This window comes from Equus caballus, chromosome 3 (genome assembly GCF_041296265.1).
Source record: "Equus caballus isolate H_3958 breed thoroughbred chromosome 3, TB-T2T, whole genome shotgun sequence".
Taxonomy (NCBI): domain Eukaryota; kingdom Metazoa; phylum Chordata; class Mammalia; order Perissodactyla; family Equidae; genus Equus; species Equus caballus.
In genome coordinates, this window is record NC_091686.1 from 24022968 (window position 1) to 24047591 (window position 24624).

Here is a 24624-nt window from a genome sequence, read left to right on the forward strand (position 1 = left end):
TAATCCAGGATAATTTCCCATTTTAAAATCCTTAATTTATCACTTCAAAGCCCTTTTTGTCATGTAAGGTAACATTCACAGGTTCCAGGAATTAGGACATCTTTAGGGGACCGTTAGTCTGCCTAGTACACGTTTGTATAGTTATTTACACATATCTTCTCATTTAGTGGCTAGGTTGGTAAAATTATTCCTATTTTACAGATGAGAGAAATGGAAGCTCAGGGAATTTATATGACTTGCCCTTGGCTGTATCACTCATGCCTTGAGTGCTGGAATTCTGAATCCAGATCCAGGTTGTTCCATTCTATTTGGCTGCTTGTTTTTTAATTCTCTTATCTTCCAGAGATTTCAATAAGTGATGTTTGTCAGTATTTAGGTTCCTGATGCCAATATTCTGGGAAGTTGATGTGCTGACTCAAAATGAGGGAATGTCAAAATCTGTGTAAAAATAGTTGTCAAGGCAAAATATCAAAGTGAAGAGGGAATTCCCACTTTATGTGGCCTTCCCATTTCATAAACATTTATGTTTGTAAGGTCCAGTACAGAGACTGCTTACTGGCTTAATATTTTGTCCACCGACATACACTTGATTTTAATGTTACATCGTATCACATATCTTTTGCTTGCCAGCCAGCCAGATTACTTGTTATCATTAGGAGATACCTGGTTTCTTACCCTTGGAACTATTATCATGAATCAAGATTTATGGAGTATTGCCATCCATGTTCCTGCGACCATGTTGGAGTCTCTTCCTCTTGCTCCCCTCCTTCTCTCTCTCCCATTTTTGTCTACCAGACTCAAAATAATCGGAAGCAGAGGTGAAGAAAACCAGTATAGAAGCACACTTTATGTGTCTTGATAGGAATCATTCACTATTTTAGGGAGCTTAGAATTGATGACCCTTCTTGCTCATGCTTTGTGTCTGCAGGCGTTGCTGGGAAATCCTTTTTAACTCATTGGTCAGTACCTCATAGCTCTCTAGGGTCCTTCCATCTCTTTCTCTGTGGTACTCAAGGCAGTGAATGACAGAAAAGCAAGGACTGAAGCATGAAGGCCTTCTCTTACCCTGATAGTTTCCTTTGATAGGATTGATCACTCCACTACTGTTGATCTCTCAAAACAACCTCATTCTATTCTTTTGGCTTCTTCCTCTTTAGGTGCTGTTTCAAAGCACAGTTCTGGCATACAAGTCCGTGTCCTCTGAGTTCCTGCCTCCATCTACTTCTGTCTTGGAGGTATAGCTAAGCAGAGGATGCCCTGCTGACCAGGGACCAGGTCTTAGTCCCGGGCAAGAAGCCAGCCAGCATTCCTTCTGCCAAATAGCCAAGCTCAGCCTGCAGTGCTGCTGATGCCGGGGCCAAGCCGGAGCTGATAGCTTTTATGAAGTGAATACAGCAGCACGTGTTCTGCATCCTGAGATTATATTGGGAGCCGTGTTGGAGCCTTCTAGTAGATCTCCAGTGACATAAAGGCCAGGGCTGTTGGCATCAAGAGGTACAAGTTCCACGGTACCAGGCAAATGGTATTTTTCAATATGAGCAGTCAGTTAGATGTGAGTGTCTTGTCCATTTGCCTGGTGAGTCAGCTACCGGCTGAACATGATCTAGTAGTGTGTTCAAGTGTCTTCCTTCTTGCCAGTGAAAAATCCCTTATCAGCCGATGGGACGTTGGGGTGGACAATGCCTTCAGGAACCTAGAAATAAACTGTTGGTCCTATGTGGATTTTGTGTGAAACTTTCCTTCTTTGTCCTTTTCTGTTTTCTAGCTCTCCTTTTCTCCTCCAACTCCACCTCCAAACACACACACACTCCATAAGAAAAGCAAAGTTAGGGGGTCGGCCTGGTGGCATAGTGGTTAAGTTCATGTGCTCCACTGTGGCGGCCTGGGGTTCACAGGTTTAGATCCCAGACACGGACCTGTGCACCCCGATCAAGCCATGCTGTGGCAGCATCCCACATACAAAATAGAGGAAGATTGGCACAGATATTAGCTCAGGGACAATCTTCCTCAAGCAAAAAGAGGAAGATTGGCAACAGATGTTAGATCAGGGCCAGTCTTCCTCACCAAAAAAACAAAAACAACACACACACACACACAAAGTTAATTAAAGGTTGGAATTTTAAAATATATCAGTAAAGACACTGGGACTTGAAAAAGAGTATATCGGGGAGAAACAGGCCAGCAACAGGGTGTTCCAAGCACAGTCTTGTTTCTCTAGGAAAGTCTGCTGAGGCCACCTGCTACAAGTGAGGCTAGACCTGCATAGCTGTGTCCTAATGGGAAGAAGTGAGGCTCTCTTCTATTGCTAATGTGGAGGCAGTCTACAAATCCTCTGGGGGTGATAACTGCCTTTTTTGCCTAAAGATCAGATTTTATTGTTCCCTTTGTCTCTTTTGAGAGGTGGTCCTTGGCCCCTTGCTCAACTCAACTCCTTGCTGTTGAGTTTGTGGGGAAAAGGCTGGGGAATTCTGCCTACTCCTAAGAGTGTTCTATGGCCTTGCCAAACACTGGGAAGCCTACTCCCACAGTGGCTGTGGGTATTGGGTCCAAGGGCCCTTAAGTGTGTGGTATGTTGGGAATTGGAGTGAAAGTGGGACAGCCATTGAAAGGAGAGCATAGTATCCAGCCGAGTAACTAGCATTTCCTGGCCAGACTTGTCAGTCCCATTGCCTGGCTTGTAGATATCCCTACTATCTGAGGATTTAGAGATATTCTGACTTGACCCTTTGGAAGACAATCTTCCTCTTTCAGCAGATAGTCGGTTTTTTAAATAAGACATCTCCAAAATAAATGTTTGTTGGAAAGTGTTCATCTGGAAAGTACATCCACACTTTCTGAGTCATGATTGACTGTCCCTGAACTTGCCCAAGCATGCAGCCAGGTGACAAGGGTTTATAATTTGGCATTCATTTTTCCTGGCCGGTGGTTGGGGACTCGATCACGCTCATGCTGAGGCTTTCATCTTTTTTGTATTTGTACCTGCTCAGGCTCAGACTCAGGTCCTCAGATCATCATGTCCCTGCTCCCCCCTTTCCTCATCACCCCGCTCCTAAATAGTCCTTCTAGGGCCTCTCTCTGGAAGAAATGGGTTAGAGGGTCAAAGAGAACAGGACCAGTTAGTAGCCATAGTTCCTGCTCCTGGCAAATCTTTTCCCATTTTTCACCTGGCCGGAATGCTGTTGTTGGGCTTCACCTGCCGGGATGGCAGCCTGGACTTGCTGGAGCAGGGGTTTGATGTCATCAGGCACGCAGCCATGTGCACACCCTGCACTTCTTCCCTTTGTTCCCACTGCAGGTAGCTTCATGGAGCCTGTTCTCATTTGTAGTAAATTGATAGAAGTAAATGTTTTGGGTATGTGATTGGGAGTCGGTCTGTATGTATTTTTAAATATACACATAATGTATGTTTCATATAGTCATTGATTCTAAGGTACATACATTTCACAATTTAACAACTCTAAAATCAGGCTATGTCATGTCATCACATCTTAAAATTCTAATTGGCAGGTTTTTTTCTTTCTTGGAGGTTCGTAATAGTGCCTCTTAAAATTGATGGCATCTTAGAGTCCACAAAGTACATTATATACAGTCAGCTCATTTCTCACTTCTTTGCCTGAAGAATTTGTGAATTTCCTTGAATAAGCAGATTTACCAGCAAGCCTCAGTACAATCATGCACCCCAATTATGACAGTCCAGTCAGTGACAGACTGCTTATATGACAGTGGTCCCATAAGATTAATACCATCTAGGTTTGTGTAAGTACACTCTGTAATGTTCACACAACAGCAAAATCACAGAACTACACATTTCTCAGAACGTATTCCCATCGTTAAGTGACATATGACTATATATCCAAGTTGTACTGAATGCAGCCTGGTAAAATGGCCACCCCACATTTCACATGGCTTTGCTCTGCACTGAGCACTGACATATCCATCTTTGGTTGGGGTTCAGAACGGTACTGGACAGTGGTTAATGCTAAGTAGCTTGTACAAGCTGGCCAGTGACTGGGAGAGCCTGTTTCTTCTGACTCCTAATATGATTTTCTTTCTTCCAAACCAGTCAGCCTAGAATCCAGAAACAGCAAAAATATGTCGGGGGTGGAATATACCATGCTTAGAGTAGAGAAGGGAGATCACTACTGAGAGAATCTTAATACTAGGTAAAAATTGGGAATCCAAATACTCTTAAAAGAAAATAGCTAAGCAAAATATATTCACTATAGAATACAGGCATACCCCAGAGATATTGTGGATTTGGTTCCAGACCACCACAATAAAGCAAATATTACAGTAAAGCAAGTCACATGAATTTTTTGGTTTCCCAGTGCATGTAAAAGTTATGTTTACACTATACTGTAGTCTGTTAGGTGTGCGATAGTATTATGTCCCTTAATTAAAAAATACTGTTGCGGGGCTGGCCCCGTGGCTGAGTGGTTAAGTTCGCGCGCTCGCTGCAGGCGGCCCAGTGTTTCATTGGTTCGAATCCTGGACGCGGACATGGCACTGCTCATCGAACCACGCTGAGGCGGCGTCCCACATGCCACAACTAGAAGGACCCACAACGAAGAATATACAACTATGTACCTGGGGGATTTGGGGAGAAAAAGGAAAAAATAAATAAAATATCTTCAAAAAAAGAATACTATGTTGCTAAAAAATGTTAGCCATCATCTGAGCCTTCAGTGAGTGGTAATCTTTTTGCTGGTGGAGGGTCTTGTAAAAGATGCAGTCTCTGTGAAGTACAGTAAAACGAGGTGTGCCTGTACGTAGACATTGAAAATGATGAGTGTGTGGATTGTTGCTGATACAAAGAATTATGTATATTTAAAGAACAGAATATGAATATCCAGGCAGAGAAGATTCTGGGAGGATAGTGGCTGGAATGCATGTCTCATTTCTTTGACTTCCAATGCCAACTATTTAAACTCTTTAAACCAAACGGGGCAGGTAGGCAGGGCCCAGAAGGGGTTACAAAGGCTGAACCCCTGAGAAAATACTAAGACGTAGAAGTTATGGAGGGGGAGATAAGAGACCTGGAAGATGGAACCTGGACACTTGACATAAAGTGATAGGAGTACTAAAAGGAGAAAAAGGTAGAGGAAGGGTGTGTCAGCCAGGACAGGCTAGAACTAGGTTATAGTGTAAGAACAAACGGTCCCGTAAGCTTGTAGTTTAACTCAACAAATTTATTTTTTCCCCGCACTGCAGTATTCAGTACAGGTCAAGAGGGGGACTCTGCTCATTGTTGTTACTCAGGAACCCAAGGTGATGGGGGCTTTGTGTCACTGCAGCAGTGCAGTGATGTGGAGAATCATGAACTAGTGCTTAAAGTCTGCTTGGAAGTGCATACATTACTTCCATTCACATTTCATTGGCCAAAGTAAATCACAAACCCACCTTTAACTTCAAAGGGAGCAGGGAAGTGCAGTCCTGCTATATAGCTGGAAGGAGGAAAGCTAGAAATATTTGGCAAACAGCACTCACTACTTACCACAAGGGGAAATAACTAAGACATGTGTAAGTATATCCTGGTAAAATTTCTGAACTCCAAGAATGAAAAGAAAAATCATTCAAGCTTTCAGGCCAAAGAAACATATTATTTACTAATGAAAAAGAATTGCACTGTTATCAGATTTTCTATTTGCAACACCAAGAAGCTAGAAGATGTTAGAATTTTATCTATAGACCACTGAGGAAAAAAGGATGGCAATTCAAGTATCCTATAGCCAGGGCAATTAGGCAAGAAAAAGGAATAAAACACATCCAAATTGGAAAGGAAAAAGTAAAATATCAGATGGCGTGATATTATTATGTAGAAAACCCTAAAGACTCCACCAAAAAGCTATTAGAACTAATAAATGAATTCAGTAAGTTCAGTAACTATCAGAAAAATAAATTAAGAAGACAAACCCATTTATAATAGCATCAAAAAGAGTAAAATAGTTTGGAATAAATTTAACCAAGGAGGTGAAAGATCTGTATACTGAAAACTACAAGACATTGATAAAAAAAATAATTGAAGAGGGGCCGGCCCTGTGGCTCAGTGGTTAAGTTCGTGCACTCCGCCTTGGCAGCCCAGGGTTTCGCCAGTTTTGATCCTGGGTGCAGATGTGGCACCACTCATGAGGCCATGCTGAGGTGGCATCCCACATAGCACAACCAGAGGCACTCACAACTAGAATATATAACTGTGTACTGAGGGGTTTTGGGGGAAGAAGAAGAAGAGGAAAAAAAAGATTGGTAACAGATGTTAGCTCAGATGTCAATCTTTAAAAAATAAATAAAAGGTGCAACCTTTTAAAAAAATTGAAAACACAAATGCTTGGAAAGATATTTCATATTCATGGATTGGAAGAATTAATATTGTTAAAATGTGATCCACAGATTCAGTACAATCCCTATCAAAATTCCAGTGTCATTTTTCATAGAAATAAGAAAAACAGTCCTAAAAGTTCATGTGAAACCACTGAAGACCTTGAACAGCCAAAATAATCTTGAGAAGGAACAAAGCTGGAGGTATCATACTTCCTGATTTCAAACTATGTTACAAAGCTATTGTAATCAAAACAGTATGGTATTGGCATAAGAACAGCCACATAGATCAAAGGAACAGAATAGAGATCCCAGATATAAACCCATGCTAATATGGTCAATTAATTTTTGACAAAGGCTCCAGGAATACACAATGGGGAAAGGACAGTCTCTTCAATAAATGGTGTTAGGAAGACTGGATAGCCACATGCAAAAGAATGAAACTGGACCTCTATCTTACACCATACACAAAAATCAATTCAAAATGGATTAAAGACTCGAGCACAAGTCCTGAAACCATAAGATCCTGTATTGTATAACTGAAATTTGCTAGAATCTTAAGTGTTCTCACCAAAAGAAAAAAAAAAAGTAAATATGTGAGGTGTTGGATGTGTCAACTCAATTGTGGGACTCCTTTCACAGTATATACATATATTAAATCATCACATTGTGCACTTTAAATATATTTCATTTGTCAATTATACTTTAATAAAGCTGAAAAAAAAAGATCCTATACCCAGACAAGACATCCATTCAGCTGTCAGAATAAAAGAAAGTTATTGAGCATAGACAGAGAGTCAGAGAGCCTGTCTCCATTGTCACCCTAGTGACTCAGCCTTTGCTGTCCTAACACCGAAGTTTTTGCTCTCCTGTCACCCCCTCCGAGGGGCCTTCCCTGACTGCTGTAGCTAAGTTAGCACACACATCTCACTGCTCAATACTTTTTCCAGTGTTTTATTATGAAAATTTCAAACATACAGAAAAGTTGAAAGGAGTTTACCTTATACATTTTTTTTTAAGATTTTATCTATTTATCTTTCCTCCCTCTCCTCAAAGCCCCCCAGTTCATAGTTGTATATTTTAGTTGTGGGTCCTTCTAGTTGTGGCATGTGGGACGCCACCTCAGCATGGCTTCATGAGCAGTGCTAGGTCCGTGCCCAGGATCTGAACTGGCGAAACCCTGGGCCGCGAAACAGAGCACACGGACTTAACCACTGGGCCACGGGGCTGGTCCCATATACATCTTATTTTTTCATGCATTTCATTTTAATGTAGATGTCAATACACCTCTCTCTAAATGCTTCAGCATGTCTATCATTAACTACAATTCAATATTTGTTTACACTTTTTTTTTCTGGTTGAGGTAAAATTTACAAACAATGAAATCTCAGATCTTAAGTGTACATTCACTAAATTTTGACAAATGCATGCATGTGTGCAATCCAAACCCTCCTCAGGATATAGAACATTTTTATTACCCCAACAGATTCTCTCATCTCTTTTTCCATCAATCTCTGCCCTAGCTCATAACCCTTAGAGACAGCACTGTTCTGCTCTTTTCCACCATAGGTTAGATTTCCCTGTTCTAGTACTTAATACCATTGGAATCATAATATGTGCCCTTCACTCAGTATGTTTTTAATATTCATCCATGGTGTTGCATATATGAGTAGTTTGTTGCTTTTTTCTACTAAGTAGTATTCTGTTGCATTCTATAATTATACCACAATTTGTTTATCCATTCTGTTGTTGGACAGTTGCATTGTTTCCAGTTTTTGCTTCTTATGAATATAGCTGTGTTGAACATTCTTATAAATATCTACTTGTAGATATATGTTTTCATTTATTTAGTAAATATTTAGATGAGGAATTGCTTGGGTTAGGCTAGGTGTATGTTTTGTTTTATAAGGAACTCCCAGACCTGTTCCCAAAGTGACTGTCATTTTACACCCCCTCCAACAATATATGAGAGTTCCAGTTGCTCCGCATCCTCACCAACATTTGATGTTGTCAGTCTTTTAAATCTTATTGTTTGGCATTTTAATAAACAGATGTATTAGGGTTCTCCAGAGAAACAGGACCAATAGGGTATATATATTGAGAGAGAAAGAGACTGATTATTTATTATAAGGAATTGGCTCATGCAATGATGGAAGCTGAGAAGTCCCGTGATCTGCTATCTGCAAGCTGAACACCCAGGAAAGCTCACCGGCTGTAGTTCCAGTCTGGGTCTGAAGGCTCGAGAATGAGGAGAACCGATGGTATAAGTCCCAGTCCAAGGGCAGGAGAAGACCAGTGTCCCACCTCAAATAAGCAGAGAGTTCAAAATCTCCCTTCAGCCACCTTTTCATTCTATTCGGATCTTCAGTGGATTGAATGAGGCCCATCCACACTGGGAAAGGCAGTCTGCTTTATTCAGTCTCCTGATTCAAATATTAATCTCATCCAGAAACACCCTCACAGACACACCCAAAAATAGTGTTTAACCAAGTATCTGGGCACCCAACGTCACAGTCAAGTTGATGCATAAAGTTAACCCTCACAACAGATTAGTTAAGGAAAATATGTGCAAACACTAATATTTAAATTTATTTTAAGGGTCAATGTGGCTCTCCTCTGATGTCTGCTTATGAGAATTTTCTTGGCTCCTGGGGAAACAGGTGAGCCCGGGCCCTAAAACAGAGCTCTAGAGGCCGAGTCCAGAAGAAAGGTGTTGAAAGAGGCAAGAGTCAGAACTGCTGGGCCTTTTCCAAGTCCAGAATGTTCTCCAGGAGAGACTGACCCACACATCAGCAACTCATAAATTGTGCATTGGTTTCCAGTTATTTCTTAGGGAGATGGGGGATAGGAGAGAAGCATGTGATACCTACAGCCTCTGCCCCTGGGGACACTTCTCTGCAGTATAGAAATGTGAAAGGAAGTCATCCATGTTGTTACCCCTTGATCTTCCATTTGTAATAAACCCCATTTAATCAAATTCATTTAGTCTAGTCTCATTTGACAGACATGAGGCACCACAAGGATGTGAGAGGGAAAGATGCAGGCCGAAAACTAGGAACTGAACAGTAAGGACACCGTGTTGGGGGTGGCGCTCTCTCAGCCCCTGGGTGAGAGGAGTCCACATCAGCCCCTCCTCCCTGGGACAGGAGGTCCTGCCTGGAGGGTGTGGCTTCCATTTCCCTGGTGGCTTCTTTGATTTTTCTCCCTTTAGGTGATCCCAGAGACAGGCAGAACTGGGGCAGCGTTAAAATAGCGCATCAGCATAGGAGGAGGGTCGGAGAGGGAACTGGGGCAACGTGCAGAGCACACGTCCTGCCTGAGAAATCAGGTCTTAAAGGAGAAGGTTGCAGTTCTGGAAAATGAGAAGTATATGGTCCCCAGAGCACAAAAGCTTTAATTTATATTGCAAGATAAATGTTGGAGAGGATTGAGAGAGTTGTGACTTGAGCCGGTTGCCACTGTCCTTTCTTGGTTGCTATGTCAGTCAAATACAAGGGCCTGGGTGAAGTCCAAGGGGCCCAGTTAACCCAACCCAGGAAGAAGCTTGATGCACATGACCTTGCGCGGGTGCCTGGGGTCACGGTTGGTTCACCTACCAGTGGGCCTACCCTTTGACCTGGCCGTAAAAGAGGTCAAGGCCTTGCACCGAGTGGTGAGTGTGGTCTTGTCTTTTCTCGCGTGCTCTGGTCTCTGGTCCACCTGTGGATTCCCTTGCTTAGGCGGGACACTTGAAAGACAGGAAGCAGCTGGACTCTGGCTGATCACACTCTCCTTGGCTCTTCTGGCTGTATAACCTTGAGCTGATCTGATGACAACAGAAAGAAAGGAAATGAGGAGCTCTCTCTCGGCTCCTCTTGATTGGGGGTGGAGGGATCCTGTAGCGGCATTTGGTTGGTAGAGTACACCTAGTGCAGAATTGGTGACTGCAGACAAATTCCCCGTGGTGCTCTGTCATTCATTCCTTCCTCATTTTGAGAGGTTGGCAGAAAAGTCTAGGAACCCGGTAAGTTCCCTTCCTCTGCCGTAGTCCAGTGGGAACAGATGATGGCTTAGGAAACCAGTGTCAGACTTGGTCGGCAAAGCGTAAGCTAGCCTTTGCCTCCCTTTACTCTGTCAGTAGCGAATATTAAAGACACAACACTTTCAGGGCATTGCCTCTGAAAAGAAATAAGACAGGAAGGATGAGGCAGCTGGGAGTACTGCTGACTGCTCACCTGGCTTCCAGGGTGCAAGAGGCAGAGGCTGGTCTCAGATGAACTTAGGGGGTGTCCAGACTCCACCTGTAGCTTTCTCATAAAGGAAAGTAAAGCATCACTTACGCATGCTTCCTGAGTGCTGATGAAGGTCTCATGAAATTTGACAAAATCATATCGATTGGATGACTTTGCGGACCTTTGGTTTATCTTTGTTTGCAGGGTTGATTTTAATTTGGCTCAGACTTTTTCCAAAATGGTGTCAAACCTTCCTAGATATTTTAACCTTTAGATAGCCCATAAAGATCACAGTATTTATCATTCCGTAGGGCTGTTGGTGCTGAATTGTGACTGGACAATTAGGAGAAAAGATTGGGGCAGTAGACTGGTAGAATCCATCTTGATCATCGGATGACCTTTCAGGAAAGAAGGTGGGGACATTAGTTTTTTCCCCTTAGCTCTCCATATTTTTCCGTCCCTCTTACCTTTTGCCCTTTATTTTCCATTTAAAAGGTAATTTGTAAACTCACCATCTTACAACCAGTACTATGGGCTCACTGCCAAGCGGGAAGCAGAATTCTGTCCTTCCATGTTAACAGAATTCTCAGAAAAAAAAAATTATCAATTGTTTCAGTTTATGGGATTATCCAGGACTGTGGGTACTTCAGGAGAAATTGCTGGGACAATGTAGAAGATTTGAAGTTAGTATTTAGTAATACCTGAGTTTGTATAGCATTTATGTTCTCTTTGCCATGTAGCTCCTTCTCCTGTACTAGTCAGCCAGCCACACAGCTCGATGAGTGAGGTCTGCACTGGACGGTCAGACTTCCTGGGTGTTGTGTGCTAGCACTGGCTCTCTCTGACTGTGCTACCTTGGGCAGGTGGCTGACCTTCATGTCCTCTTCTGCAAAATAGAGTTAACATTAGTACCCTCTTCATGTTATAGTAAATAAGAAGACATGGAAAGCCCAGTGGCTGCTCATAGTGACGACTCAGTGAATGCTACTCTTTATCATCCTATGCAAGAGTAGGTGCCACAAAGGTTAAACAAGGACCATTGTTCCACGTTGGCAGTACACAAAGTGCCGTGTACAGTGCTCTAGAAGTTCAAAGGAGACAGATGGGACGAGCAGGTCCCATCTAGCACACTTGGCACAGCCTGTGGCCTCTGGGGCTGATCCATCACCCCCCACATCCTTCCTCCGGCCCTCCTATTCCTTCCTCCTCTTTAAGTGCTGCCAGGTGTGATGATGTTGATATTTCATGCTCCCCCCCATGCATTTGATTAGCTTCTTTTTGCCCTGCTTTCAGGTTTCTTATTTGATCCTTGCAAAAGTGAGGTAAATCACTCTGTCTTTAGATGAGGAAACTGAGGTCCAGGGAAGGTAGATTACTTGCCAAGGTCTTGAGGCTGGAAAACCCAGGTCATTTCCCACTCGTGTAATAGACTAAGTTATTTCTTGAGCCCTAGCTGCCTGCCCGTCCCCAAATCCAGAGGTAGATGATGCAAGGGGTATTAATCCTGCTTTTGCTAGACTGTAGGTCTCTTCTTACTACAGTGGCGCTATCCTCAAACTCTGTTCCGAGGTGTGTTTTCTCAGCACCACTGAGCAGCTGACTCAGTTCTGATGCTGTCTACCTGGAGATAGCATCAGATCCCAGAGGTTAAGGACCCAGTCCCACAAGACTGACCCCACTTCAGATACCAATGCAAGTCTAGGTTGACGTGTGCTTCTGCCTGATTGGCTATTAATTGGAGGTTCCCACAACCCCCACTCACATTCATTTAATTTGCTAGAGCAGCTCCCAGAACTCAGAGAAACATTTTTTTTTTTTTACTAGATTAGCATCTTATAAAAAGATACCACTCAGGAACTACCAGATGGAAGAGATGCACAGGGCAAGGTATGTGGGAAGGGGCTCAGAGCTTCCATGCCCTCTCCAGAGCACCACTCTACCTGAATCTCTGTGTGTTCATTAACCCGGAAGCTCTCTGAACCCTGTCCTTTGGGTTTGTACAGAGGCTTCATTACATAGGCATGATTGATTAAATCATTGGTCATTGGTGATTGAACTCTATCTCAAACCTGCCGCCCCTTCCTGGAGGTTACAGGGGGGGACTGAAAGTTCCAACTGTCTAATGAGCTGGTTGGTTCCCCTGGCAACCAGCCCCCATCCTTAGTTTACCAAGGGACTTTCCGAAAGTCACCTCATTAACATAAACTCCTATGTGGTTGAAAGGGGCTTGTTATGAATAGCAAGATATTCCGTTCACCTTTATGGCTATTCCAGGAACTGATAACAAAAGACCAAGAATTATTGGTCTTGTGTTAGGAAATTCCAAGGGTTTTAGGAGCTCTCTGCTAGAAATGGGACAAAGACCAAATATATATTTCTTGTTACAAATCACAATATCACACCTGTGGTCAACTCTTTCTTCCCTGATGGAAAGGACTTTAGATTGGGAGCTGAGAAATATGATTCTAGTCTCAGCCCCCACCCCTCAGTTGTTTGACCTGATGGCCTCACCAGGACTTCCTCCTTTATCTGTACAGTGAGGGCACTGGTCTAAACCTGTGAGTCTCAACTTGTTTTTTTCTAGGACGTAAATGTCTAGTGACATTCCCTCATAGACCTTCTTGTTGGGTGGCCTGCTTCCCAATACCTTAGCTGTAACTCCACCCCTTCTCCTGTACTCAGGGAGTTACCTGGGGATGCAAGGGTTTGAATGATGCTGTTGTAGCAATAACCATGAATCTATTCTAAGGAATCAGAAAAGTGAGTAATGGGCGAGGTGTAAGCCTTTTTGTATGTAACAGATCACTTTAACACCTCCCAATGACCATGTCAGTGCCTGGTGTTAGAGGACCTGGTCCAGAGCACGTCCATCCGGGCCTCCTCATAGCCCTGAGCCCTCAGCCTGCAGACAGGGTGCTAACTTAGCAAGCTTAAAGTAGAAGTATCCTGTAGTCGCTTGAAGTGTGGCAAAACCTTGGTCTGTTTTTTTTTTAAGGTATGCTTTTTGGTGAGGAAGATTGACCCTAAACTAACATATGTTGCCAATCTTCCTCTTTTTCTTTTTTTTTCTTTTTCCTCGCCCCAAGACCCTAGTGCATAGTTGCATATCCTAGTTGTAAGTCCTTCTAGTTCTCCTACATGGGATGCTGCCACAGCCTAGCTTGATGAGTGGTGTGTAGGTCTGTGCCCGGGATCCAAAGGTGAACCCTGGACCGCTGAAGCGTTGTGCACAAACTTAACCGCTACGCCACCAGGCTGGCCCCAACCTTGATCTTTTGAGTCAGAAAAAAAGGTGAACAAATCTCTGAAGAAAATGAGACAATCTCCCAATGGCTGGTCATTTTGTGGAAACTTATTTACTATATGTATTGGTTTATTTGTAGGGTGCAGGTATGAGGGCAGATCCAAGGGTACAGAGGGACTTAGGTTAGATGTGAGACATCTTCATTCTACAAGACTCAAATTCATTACTCATCTGTCCACTGCGTGTGTAACAGTGGGTGTGTAGATTTCTAAACTGGATTAGAAAAGAATTAGCCTGGCACGTTGGAGATCCAGTTTTGCCAGAAAACTGAGGATGGACCCTCCACCACCATGTTTCTTTTCAGTCTTCAGGTTTTATTAATGGATTCATAACCACCCCAGAGATCAAAAAATACAGCCTCTTCTCAAAGCTTCAGTTAATAGCACTTCCGGGACTTTTTAGCTGAGATGCTTAGATGCTAAAGATCTTTGCGGAAAGAGGTCGGGGGAATGGGGACCGTACCACAGAGTCCCAGGTCTGCTTTGTCCGTAGTTAACCAGACCCCGGGTCTTCTGTCTGTTCCTATAGTTCAGAGCATTGTCACTGAAAAGAGGAGGTTTGGAGAAGACTTTAAGCAAAGCGCCTGTGCCCTACATGGGAACATGGGAGTCGGCTTGCTTCCTGTCTCAGCACCACCAGCTGTCAGAGGGCCCGGCTTTCCATACAGCATGGGCAAGGCCCCACAGGAAGGACACTGGTGAAGGTGTGAATTCCTCCTCTGTCCTGGAACAGCTAACAGTTAACATGAACCCTCAGCCTTTTATCTGTTTCATAAGATATGTTGCTGACAGATATTACCAGCATCCAGTGAAACTGTGCATGGGACATTTTGACTAAAAATTAACAGAAGAGTCAGTCCTTCACAACAATATATGGATGTGCTGTATTTGACCTAGGAAATCCAGGCTGGGTAGGTAGAAATCATGGTTACAAAAGGGAGCAGCTACGATGTGAACAAATAAATAACTTTTCAATGGTATTGGATCTTTTTGGTAGAATGGGAAAGAATTAATTCATTTGAAAATAATTTTAGTAAAAGTAAAATGGAGAAATTAGGAGTAGTTTGCGTTTTATCTGTAAAAAATAGTTTATAAAAAATAAATCAAGGGACTGTGTTTGCTTAATGGAATTCAACTCAGAACACTCTCAGCCGAAATCCCCAACACGGATACAATTCCGATGAAACTCCTTGGGTGTATAAGCAGTCCACACTTCCTTGGGAATAGAACAGCAGGGCCAGAACGCCCTGTATTCACCTGGCGTTGTGAAACAGCTGCTACTCTTAGTGGCATATGGCCAAGGCATGTGTGGCATTTGGGAGTGCTCCGGAGGGTCACCCCGCTGCTCCACACACTGTCAGGACAGCTGCTTAGCTGTGGGGAGGCAAAGGTGCCTTGGGTGAAGGATGGAGGCACTGATGACTGGAGGAATTCCTCCCACAGGTGTGAGGTGGAAGGTGAATAAACTCTTCATTATTCAAAGACTTTATTTAGTTGCCTTGATTTGCTGCTTCCCTGTCCTCACTGCCCACAGACTCCCTTGGGAAAGGATCTAAAAGAAAATACAGCTCAAATCAGTTGTCAATGACTTCTGATAAACCACAGCAAGGGGCGTAGGACAGGGAGAGCACAATTTGAAAAATGGGAGTTGGAGACTGTCATAAAATAACAAAATTTTGCATAACTTTATGAAGGAGAAATCGGGTCTAGGGTATATCTGGATTGTAATTCTCCATGTTGACTCTGGCCCCACATGGCCATAGTCATTTAAGAGTGTTTGCGTTTATTATGGGTATATTTGCTTTGGAGAAAACATTTCATCCTGTTTTCCTCTCTTTCAGGTTTCAAGTGCCCCATTTGCTCCAAGTCTGTGGCTTCTGATGAGATGGAAATGCACTTTATAATGTGTCTGAGCAAACCTCGCCTCTCCTACAACGGTAAGGGCTTGCCTGGGGGAACCTCTGAGTGAGGGTCTTCCCAACCTTGCGAGGCTCTGGGCAGCATTTCCACCTGCCTTCCGGCACAAATGCCTGAATGGTGATGAACTGTTCAGGGAGTCTTGCTGCATCAGTCGGAGAGGAAGTGGAGAGGAAGTGGAGAGGGACAAGGAAGGAAGGCCCAGGGGGCAGGTCTGCAGTACCAGGAAGTCTCTTGAGCCGCTCAGTTAGTCCTTCTACCCGCCCAGTTCCTTGGACCTCTGATGCCTTCACCCATTCACACAGCTGACAATAGGGGGCCTAGAGGGAGTGCCACCTCTCCTTGGGGGAGGGGGAGTCTGTGCAGGTGGTTTGCACGAGTGCTTAAGCCCTGACTTTCCACGGTAGAATAAGTGCAATATGTGCACACCCTTTAGGGATTAAAAATGCTGACCTGCCACCTAGTCTCTCCACCCAGGCCATGCTGCTTCCTACCTTGGGGCTGCCCAGAACTAAGCAGTGAATACAACAGGGGGTAGGATCACCGGGCCAGGGAACTCCGTGAAACCCAAGTTCCCCTCATATGGCACCTCTGTGGACAAAGTGAGTGTCAACATCTGCCTGGTATGCTGATCCGAGTTCAAAGCCTGCCCTCCCACTTACTGGCTGCATGATCTTAGGCAAGTTGCTCAGTTTAGCAGAGTCTTGGTTTCCTGGTCCATAATATGGGGTTATTAAGATCTGATTCATAGGATTATTGTCAGAATAAAGTAAGATATTAGACCTAAAACCCTGCAACACAGAGCCTGCACACGGTCAATGCCCAGGAAGTTATAGCTGCCATTTATAGGGACAGCAGCCCTGAAAGATACAAATTCTTTTTGTCACTTTCCAGAGTGGACTGGCTTCTCTTTAGTGCTCCGTGCCCTGTGCTCTTGGTGGCTGTCTGATTTTCTATCCTTATTTGCTTAGTCTGCTCTTCAAACCGTGTTCCACAGAGAATGGCATCTTCTACGGAAACAGGCACTGAATCTGGCTGGGGTGTGCTCTGACCCTGTCACTGGGCCTGCCTTCTAGAATTAAAGTCACAGCAGTGCTTAGGAAAAGAGTCCCATGATTTCTCAGAGAGTCTAAGGACAGGACGGGTTGTGAGTCTGGATCACTTGACCCCCATCCTGATGATGAAAGTTTCCTCGGAAGACTCTCCTTACAGATTTGTCCTTGATGTACTGTCCTTGGGCTCCTGCCTCCTCAGATCCAGATGTGCTCCTTCCCCTACACAGCATTAGCCTGGGGAGGCCTGATGATACCAGATTGTTCCTAAGGAATCTGATCAACTCATGGTTCTCCTGAAAACATATCCTGCTATTCTCTTATCTCTTATTTACTTGCTCAGCCAAAAGGTCCTGTATGCCTGCAGGTGGGCCAGTTCCCTGCTTGTCTCAGCTACGTGCGGTCTGGTAACCTTTGCTCCGGTTGGAGGAACAGCTGCAGGGCAGGTTGGGGCCCTGCCTCTGCCTCCAGCGTTTTCTTCCCATTCGTATCCTACCTGGTGTCCAGGAAGCCCCTCTTCTCCCCAGCGGACAGCCTGTTCCTGTCCCTGGGGACTGACTGCCACCATGTCTCTGAATCTGTTGTCAGGCGAGCTCCTCGGCTTCCTCTCAGACTCATCAGTGTGCTGTGCATTCCTTCGAGGATGCTGCAGCTCCACTTTGTTCTGTTCCTCATCTGCCTGGGACCACGAAGGGAGAGGAGTCTTCTCCCGTAGCTCTCAGCCCTCCCCAACCATGGCCTTAGAAACTCTGTTCATTTGTTTTCCACATGTGCAGAGCCCTTGTGAAGACCGCTTTTTGTCCTGTGGGTTGCTGGGGAGAGTTCTCTGTAGACACTGCCTTGCTGTCATAAGAACACAAAGTAGCCTCAGAGTGGGCTCGGCCCGAGAGGACCGGGCTCCTGGTGTCATCAGGGGGAACGTTGCAAGGGCAGCTGTGGAGGACAGAGCGCTCTTGGGGCCACCTGAATAAGGAGTACCCACATGCCCCATTTGGAGAAGGGAAGGTGAGGGGCTCAGGCTCCTTTGCCGGAGAACTGCCCAGGAGCACCGCCATTGCCTCTTCTGTTTTAGCACTTAAGTCCCCAGTGCTGCCCATAGGTCTCCTCCCTGCCTGCGGCCGTAGGGAAGGGTCCTCCTGTTCTTTCACCTTCGCCTCCGTGGGAGAGCAGGCTTGGCAGCCCCACCTGAGCGCAGGTCACCTGCAGAAGCCACACTTGGAGCCAGAGTCTCCTTAGAGAAAGAGGAGGTTAACCAACCAGCCTGAGGCATAACTGCAGCCATTCTTGGTCTGTTCTCATTTTTTCCACCTCCTCTAACTGAAAGGCCACCTCATCGGGGTGGGTGGGTGTGAGTAAACCAGAGGCTTGAAACTCGAGGATCTCTTTTGCAAAAGCCAGTGCTTTACCACCAGAGGCAAAGAGAGGCATGTTGCCTGGGTCCTATCAGTGGGATTTGTCTTAAGGCAATGACGGTGCTTCAGAAGCAGTGGTGTGACCCCTCTGTGTACATGATTGATGCAAAAAGGAGACCTTCACGGCTGGACTCCCCATTTCAGTCTTTGTCTTCTCTGAAAACACCTAACCCTTCCAGATGAGAGGAAGGTGTTAGCCATCTGAGGTCTATATGTGGGATGGAAGTCTCCATCCCCTGGGCTGTCTAAGGCCTGTTCTAGTTCACATAAAGCACAACCCTTTCAGGAGCCGTAGACCAAAGTCCCAAGTCAGGACCTCCGGGTATTTATTTTGGTTTTGCCAGTACATATTTTACCCATGATTTCTCATCATCCCATTGTCCCTGGCTTCACTTTATCTTTTCTATTAAAAAGTGTGAGGAGACAGAGTCTGTGAAGTGTAGAGCTCTAGGAATCTTTCTGGAAAAGGGGCAGGATGAGGCCTTCTTAGTGGATAGAAAGGTGCTGTTTTCTTACAAAGATTCACTAGAACTCCTGGTCACTCCACTGGAGATTCCCCCCCCCCCCCACCCCACCCCACACACACACTTTCTGTAATTGCTGGCACCACTTGGGGAAATTTTTAGAAAATTTACAGTGGTTATATAAGATGAAATTTAGTCAACCACCAAAGGAATAAAGTGGGAACCTCTTAAATGAGGCAGATAAAAAGTAGTATTTTTCTTATTATGAAGGTTGGCCTGAGCCATGGGTTGGAAGGCCTCCAGTAGCCGCCTGCCAGTTAAAAAAAAAAAACAACTTAGGAAAGGCAAGACTAGTTCAGCTGGTTCACCCAGTGCTCAAGAGAAACGTGAAGACCAATAAATGTGGCTCCCAGGGCAAGCCCCTAGCTGAGAAGGTACGCTAGATTGTGAGCATGCCAGCCTTGCTGGAGGGGCAGGGAAGGGAGCTAGACCCCAGAGCTCTGAATGTTAACGTCCTTCATTCTTCTCTTCCTGGGCTCTGAACCCAGGACTCCTAGGAGATGAGGAAGGAGTTATTGGGACCCATATTTATGGGTAAATGTCGTCAGTTTGAATGGGCCTTTTAATTTCTCTCCAGCATCTGTTTGTGGTTCTGAGATTGGGGTAACTCACCTTCAAGAATACACACTCAAATTTTGACCATCAGATTGCCTTGAGATGGGGGACCTGATTTTGCTATGAATAGAAGAGATTCATAATACGCAAGGAGGGGGGAGGGTCTTGACAGTTGACTGACTGTCCATTGAAAGCTTAGGAGGCCTGGTTCCAGGGCCAGCCAGGGGTCCTTGGCGCAGGGAGATTCTAGCATGTGGCAGATTCCTTTGCCAACAGTATTAAGAGAGCTTGTGGCTGTCAAAGCAGCTTCAAAAGATCCTCTCACCTTAGCTTTCTTCAGGGCACAGACCCGTGCCTTGTTTCTTAGGTCCTGACTGCCCTCCCCTCCTCTCTGCCAAGGGTCATTGCCCCCAACTTCATGGCTCTTAGAATGCTAAGTGTCACACAAGGTTTCTTTAAAGGAGAGGGCATCTGGCTCCACTAAAAGTAGGAATGCCTCCTGCTAGTTTATCCCGACCTAAGCCAGCAGACCCGTGTAAGGCAGACCTAAGCTAGAGACAAAGGCTTTTTGGCCTTTGTCTCTGCTGAGACCCTGGGGTTGGGATGGAAGTGTCTTTTCTTGGGCCTGGGGGAGCCAGGAAGTAGCTGAGCCACTTGCCCAGCCCAGTGGGATGCTGCCAAGAGCTATTGTCAGATGCTCTAATAGCAGCTGAGTCTGGCTGCGGAGGTGTTTGTCCTGGTGCTTCTACAGGAGGGAGGGGTAGAGGGAGCTCCCGGCAGCTGCTGGCTGGCAGGCCACTGGGTGAATGAGGAGTGGGTGGGAGGATGGGGGGCCTGCAGGGAAACCAGAATCCGGTGGCTAAAGGAGAGGGGACTGAGTGGGGTCACTTTTGGGAGCCTCTGTAAATATGCAGCCTTCTGGGCCCAAGCTTTACTCAGCTCACCGCTCTGGGCTGTTGTTATCGCAGCCCACCTTGCTAAGACAGTTGGGTCGCCTCACAGTCCTGGGGTGTTGGGGTCGTGATGCCACTGCTGATAGGGCAGAACTCTTTCTGCTCAAAGTCTCCTTTTTGCCTGGAGATTTCCCAAGAAGGGAGCTGGCATTGGTGGCACTGCCCCTTCCTGTCCTCCAGGAGACTGGGCCAGCAGATCTGCACGTGCTGAAGGTGCTACAAAGACCATGCTTTTCCACACCTAGGCTGGAAATGAGGCTAGGGGCTGGAGTCTGTGTCTCTGTTAATTTGCTAGGGGTCCTCCCTCTGGCTCCCACGTTCCTTCCTGCCAGGGCCTTAACTGCCATCAGGCACAAGGGGAGATGTATTATGTCTGGTCCTGCACTCAGCTGCTGGCTCCGAGCTGCGCAGCATCAGCCTTCCCTCTCGGCTGCCTGGCAGAAATAACTTGTAGCTGTTTGGGCCTCCTCACCCGCTCTGTGCCACTAGCAGTTCTGGGGGTCCCTTGAGGAATGTTGAGCACTCTCCACGGGGCAGCTAAGCCCCATAGTGGCACCCGGAGGGCAGCAGTGCAGCTCCCTAAATCTGGCCTATTCACTCTGAGTATCTAGGTTCCTTCATCCTCCTTGGGCTCCGCACGCACACATTCACAAAAAGAGAAGGATCTGAAGCTGTCTGTGAGACGGTTGCTGGTTTCTAGTCCCAAGAGAAGAGACCCTATCAGTTGGTCTTTTAAGGAAAGTTGGCAAGGTGGCGAGTGGAAGGAACTGGGCTTGGGACTCATGGCCACTTACCAGCTACCTGAGCTGATCTAGAGACCCTCACATGGTCTTTAGGCTTTATTGAGACGTGTCTGAAGTTTCTGGCATATAGCTGGCCCCAAAGAAGTGATGGCTCTTTTTTCCTCCTCCTCCTGCATCTCTTTTCTTTGACAAAGGGCAGCTATCAGAAGTGCGACCCCTGTGTCTCAGGGAGGGAACAGAAGTAGGCCGCCATCTTCCACCCTTAGCCCCATCACAGGCATCACTCATCCTGCTTTGGTGCCAGAGAGTGTTGCCTGCCACTCTGGTTTGGTTCCCTGGTCTGGTTGGAGGGACAGGCATTGGCACCATCTAGCACCACCCCAGCCAGGCCAAACATACTTACAAACTCCTCCTTGGGCAGTGATAGTGGCTTTGCGCATGGATATCAGGAAGCTTGGGAGGGGCCTGGGAGGCAGTAAGAGAAAGGCAGACAGCACAGCTTCGTTCCTGTGTTCTCATCAGCCAGCATTGGTTGAGTCCCCTTCCTTTGGGGACCTGGGGGTGCATTTGGGTCCCTCTGCAGAGTGGCCTCAACTTGTGCCAGGCTCAGGGTCCTCAGCTTTGTGCTGTGAGGTCCTCTGACAGTGGGCAGCAGGCTCCCATCAGAAGAGTGTGGAAGTCTTGTTGGAACCAGTTGATAGCCAGTCTTCAGCTTCAGCCATTTCCACTCCCCTGCTGGACTTCCAGGAACATCTGGGGGCTGCTGACTCCCAGAGCCCCAGGGATTGGAACAGGAAGTGTTGCTCAACCCACTCAGGCCTGTTGCCGGATTTGTGTTCCTCCTGCCTTCCACTGTGGGAAGAATGCTGGTCCCTGGGCACTGCACTGGGTGTGGGCACTGCTGCCTCCCCATGCCATTGGGTTCCAAGGCCCTGACATCTCCTGTCTCAGGAAGCTTCAGGCAGCCTTTTGCAGCCAGGGCTCTTGATCCCAGTGAAATGTGTTCCCCACAGTGTGCTAGCCTGGCGGCGCAGCTGCACAGTTTAGTGCTTCCCACCAGTGCTGCAGACCCAGGCTGGCTGGCTGGTGAGGCACAACACTGCGCTGTGTGTGAAAGTGCTTTGTAAAGTGTTGTGTAGTGGTAATTGATTGTTAGTAGAAAAGGCTGCATCTAACCTTCCTGTGCTCAGGTCTGAGTCCTTGAGTGCACGATAAGATTACGATAAGAAAATGAACCGCCCTTGTGCCTCCCGTCCCTTCCTCCTTCCTCTTCCCCTGGTGATATCCTTGTGAAAAGAGAGGAGAATCCAACCCTGCTGAAGAAGCAAACCCCAAATCTTATCTGGCTCCCTGCCCCATACCTCAGTCACCTCTAAGCGAGGGGCCAGGGGCTGCACAGACCCTCCCAGAACTGACAGAGATGACGGAGAGAGCACAGCCAGCGCAGAAAGCCGTTTGGGACCCAGGGAATTCTAACTTGACCCTTGGGCTCAGAGCTAAGTTACAAACCAGTCGCGGAGAATGCAGGGGGGCACTAATTCAGAACCAGTGATCTTGCTGTGCTCCTCAGGAGACCATCCATTAAGTGTGGAGAGGAGCCCATGAAAGGGGGCTCTATCCCAAACTCTCACTTTATAGATGAGTTTCCAAGCCGAGAGAGTGAGAAATCAATGCCCAAGAACGTCTACAGTATGACTCTGCCTTCTCAAAGCTAGACTGTTTTTCCTCCCATCTTTGTTGGGGATTTTTCCTCCAATAGTTTATTATGGGAAACACTGAATGTACAGCAAGGTGGAGGGTTTTGCCATGAACACCCAAATCCCTGCCACCTGGAGTCTGCACTGTTCTTCCTGTGTCACGTCTCTCCCTGCACCTGTCCGTCTTATCCTTTTGATACATTTCAGAGTAAAATGAAAACACTCATATGATTCTTTATTGGGGTTTTTAATGATAAAAGTAATGTATGTTCAAACAATTCAAAGTATGTGAAAATATTTTTCTTCTACTCCTCCTTTCCTCCACACTATTAAAGTGTGTGTATCCTTCCAAACTTTTTTCTGTACTTACACAAACATATATATACACATAAATATTTAAATATGTATGATATCTCATGCTTTAAAAAATGAGATCATAGCCCTTTTATTGATCTGCCACTTGCCACATTAGGAGTCTGAGGTTGTACTCCAATGGCAGACTGACTATGTGCTGTCGGCTTTTTCTGTTTATGTCACCCTTTCAGGTGGGCCTTTAGGTTAGACAGATCTTAACAGATGCAGAAAATGACCACAGGTTGTTCTGGTGGCCAGGAAGCTGGGAGTGACTTCTCTCCCCGCTCCTGTGCATGGGGATTTAAGTATTGGATTGTCTTAGGCTTTTTCTTGGGGCCCCTGTTTGGGGGCTTTGAGTCACTATAGCCTTTTAAGCCATGAAGAATCCTCATTTTATGGGCCCCAGATGTTTCTCTTTCCACCAAAGTAATCAGAAGGCACCAAGCAGAGTCCCAGGCCTTGTACTCCATTCACAAGCCCTGTGACTTAAGCAAGATGTTTGACTTCTCCGGCTTCAGTATTCCTGTTTGCAAAGTGGGAATAACGCCGTGTGCCCTGCCTGGCTCGTAAGATTGTGAGGCTCAATTGAACACACACACAGAATCTCAGTATGTAAAATCTTTTAGTAGTGGGGAGTTGGTCCTGCTTCAGGCTCTCCTTCCTTCACATCAATAACCCTGCTCTCTTGGTAGTTGTCCTGTGGTTTTGAGAACTTCTGGGTCACCTTTTGCTTACTTCACCTCTTTCACGTGCCTTTTCTATATTAGGGTTAACCTGGTTTCTGTAGTCTGCATTCTTTGGATTTCAGTCCAAACTTTCCCCCAGATAATCTCTTTATCCCACATCTACACTTCTTACGCACATCTCTTCTAAACCCCAGATCTAGACTTGAACACACTTCTGGAGGTTTCCATTGGCGTGTCCCGGTGGAGACTCCTAGTCAGTACCTCCCACCCAACTCTGAATTCATTGCTTCCTTCCCATGCTTGTCCTCCTCCTCCTGGGTTCCCTCTCTTAGTGATGAGCACCTGCCATTTACCCAGCTGCCCTAGTTGGCGTGCCCTTCCTCCCTTCCTGCCCCATTGCTAGTGCAGGGCTTGAGTTCATCTGTCCTGCATTGCTGTGTTGGCCTCCAGAGTGGGCTCCCCATCTGTGGCCTCTTCCAGTCCATTCTCCAGTAGTTTCCAGAGACCGGATTTGACTAGAGAGCGTCTCCAGGGCCTCTCAGTGAACCAGATAAAACCCAAGCACCACAGCAGGACATGAGTCTGTCCTGGGGAAGTTGTTCTCATTCCCTCCCGCCCAGGCCCCCAGGCGGCTCTCTGCACCTGCCATAGTAAACTTCCTGCAGGTCCCAGGCACTCAGGCACTGTTCCCTTAGCCCGGACTAGCCTTCCCTCACAGTCCGCACCCAGTGAGGCATCTTCCACACGTCTCACACCTGGGCCTGTATGTATCGTGAGGCTTCCTAGAAATTTCTCTGTTGTTCATTTCCGTTTTCTTGTTCAGCCTCCCCTGTTAGACTATGAGCTTCTTGAATCCTGAGACCGTGGCCTATTCACCGAGTCACCTGTGCCCAGAATGTCAT

The 24624-nt window shown here is 46.1% G+C and overlaps 1 protein-coding gene across 4 annotated transcripts in view; it reads left to right on the forward strand.

Moving 5' to 3' along the window:
* The window catches only part of ZNRF1 (zinc and ring finger 1), a 97053-nt gene that overhangs the window by 66984 nt on the left and 5445 nt on the right, over positions 1 to 24624 (forward strand). For all 4 annotated transcript variants that reach the window (XR_002806843.2, XM_023637332.2, XM_005608432.4 and 1 more), the window contains exon 2: positions 15671 to 15766. Coding sequence is in view for 3 of the 4 variants with exons in the window: in XM_023637332.2 (XP_023493100.1) it covers positions 15671 to 15766 (96 nt within the window). In the remaining variant the exon portion in view is untranslated. The remainder of the gene's footprint in view (positions 1 to 15670; positions 15767 to 24624) is intronic.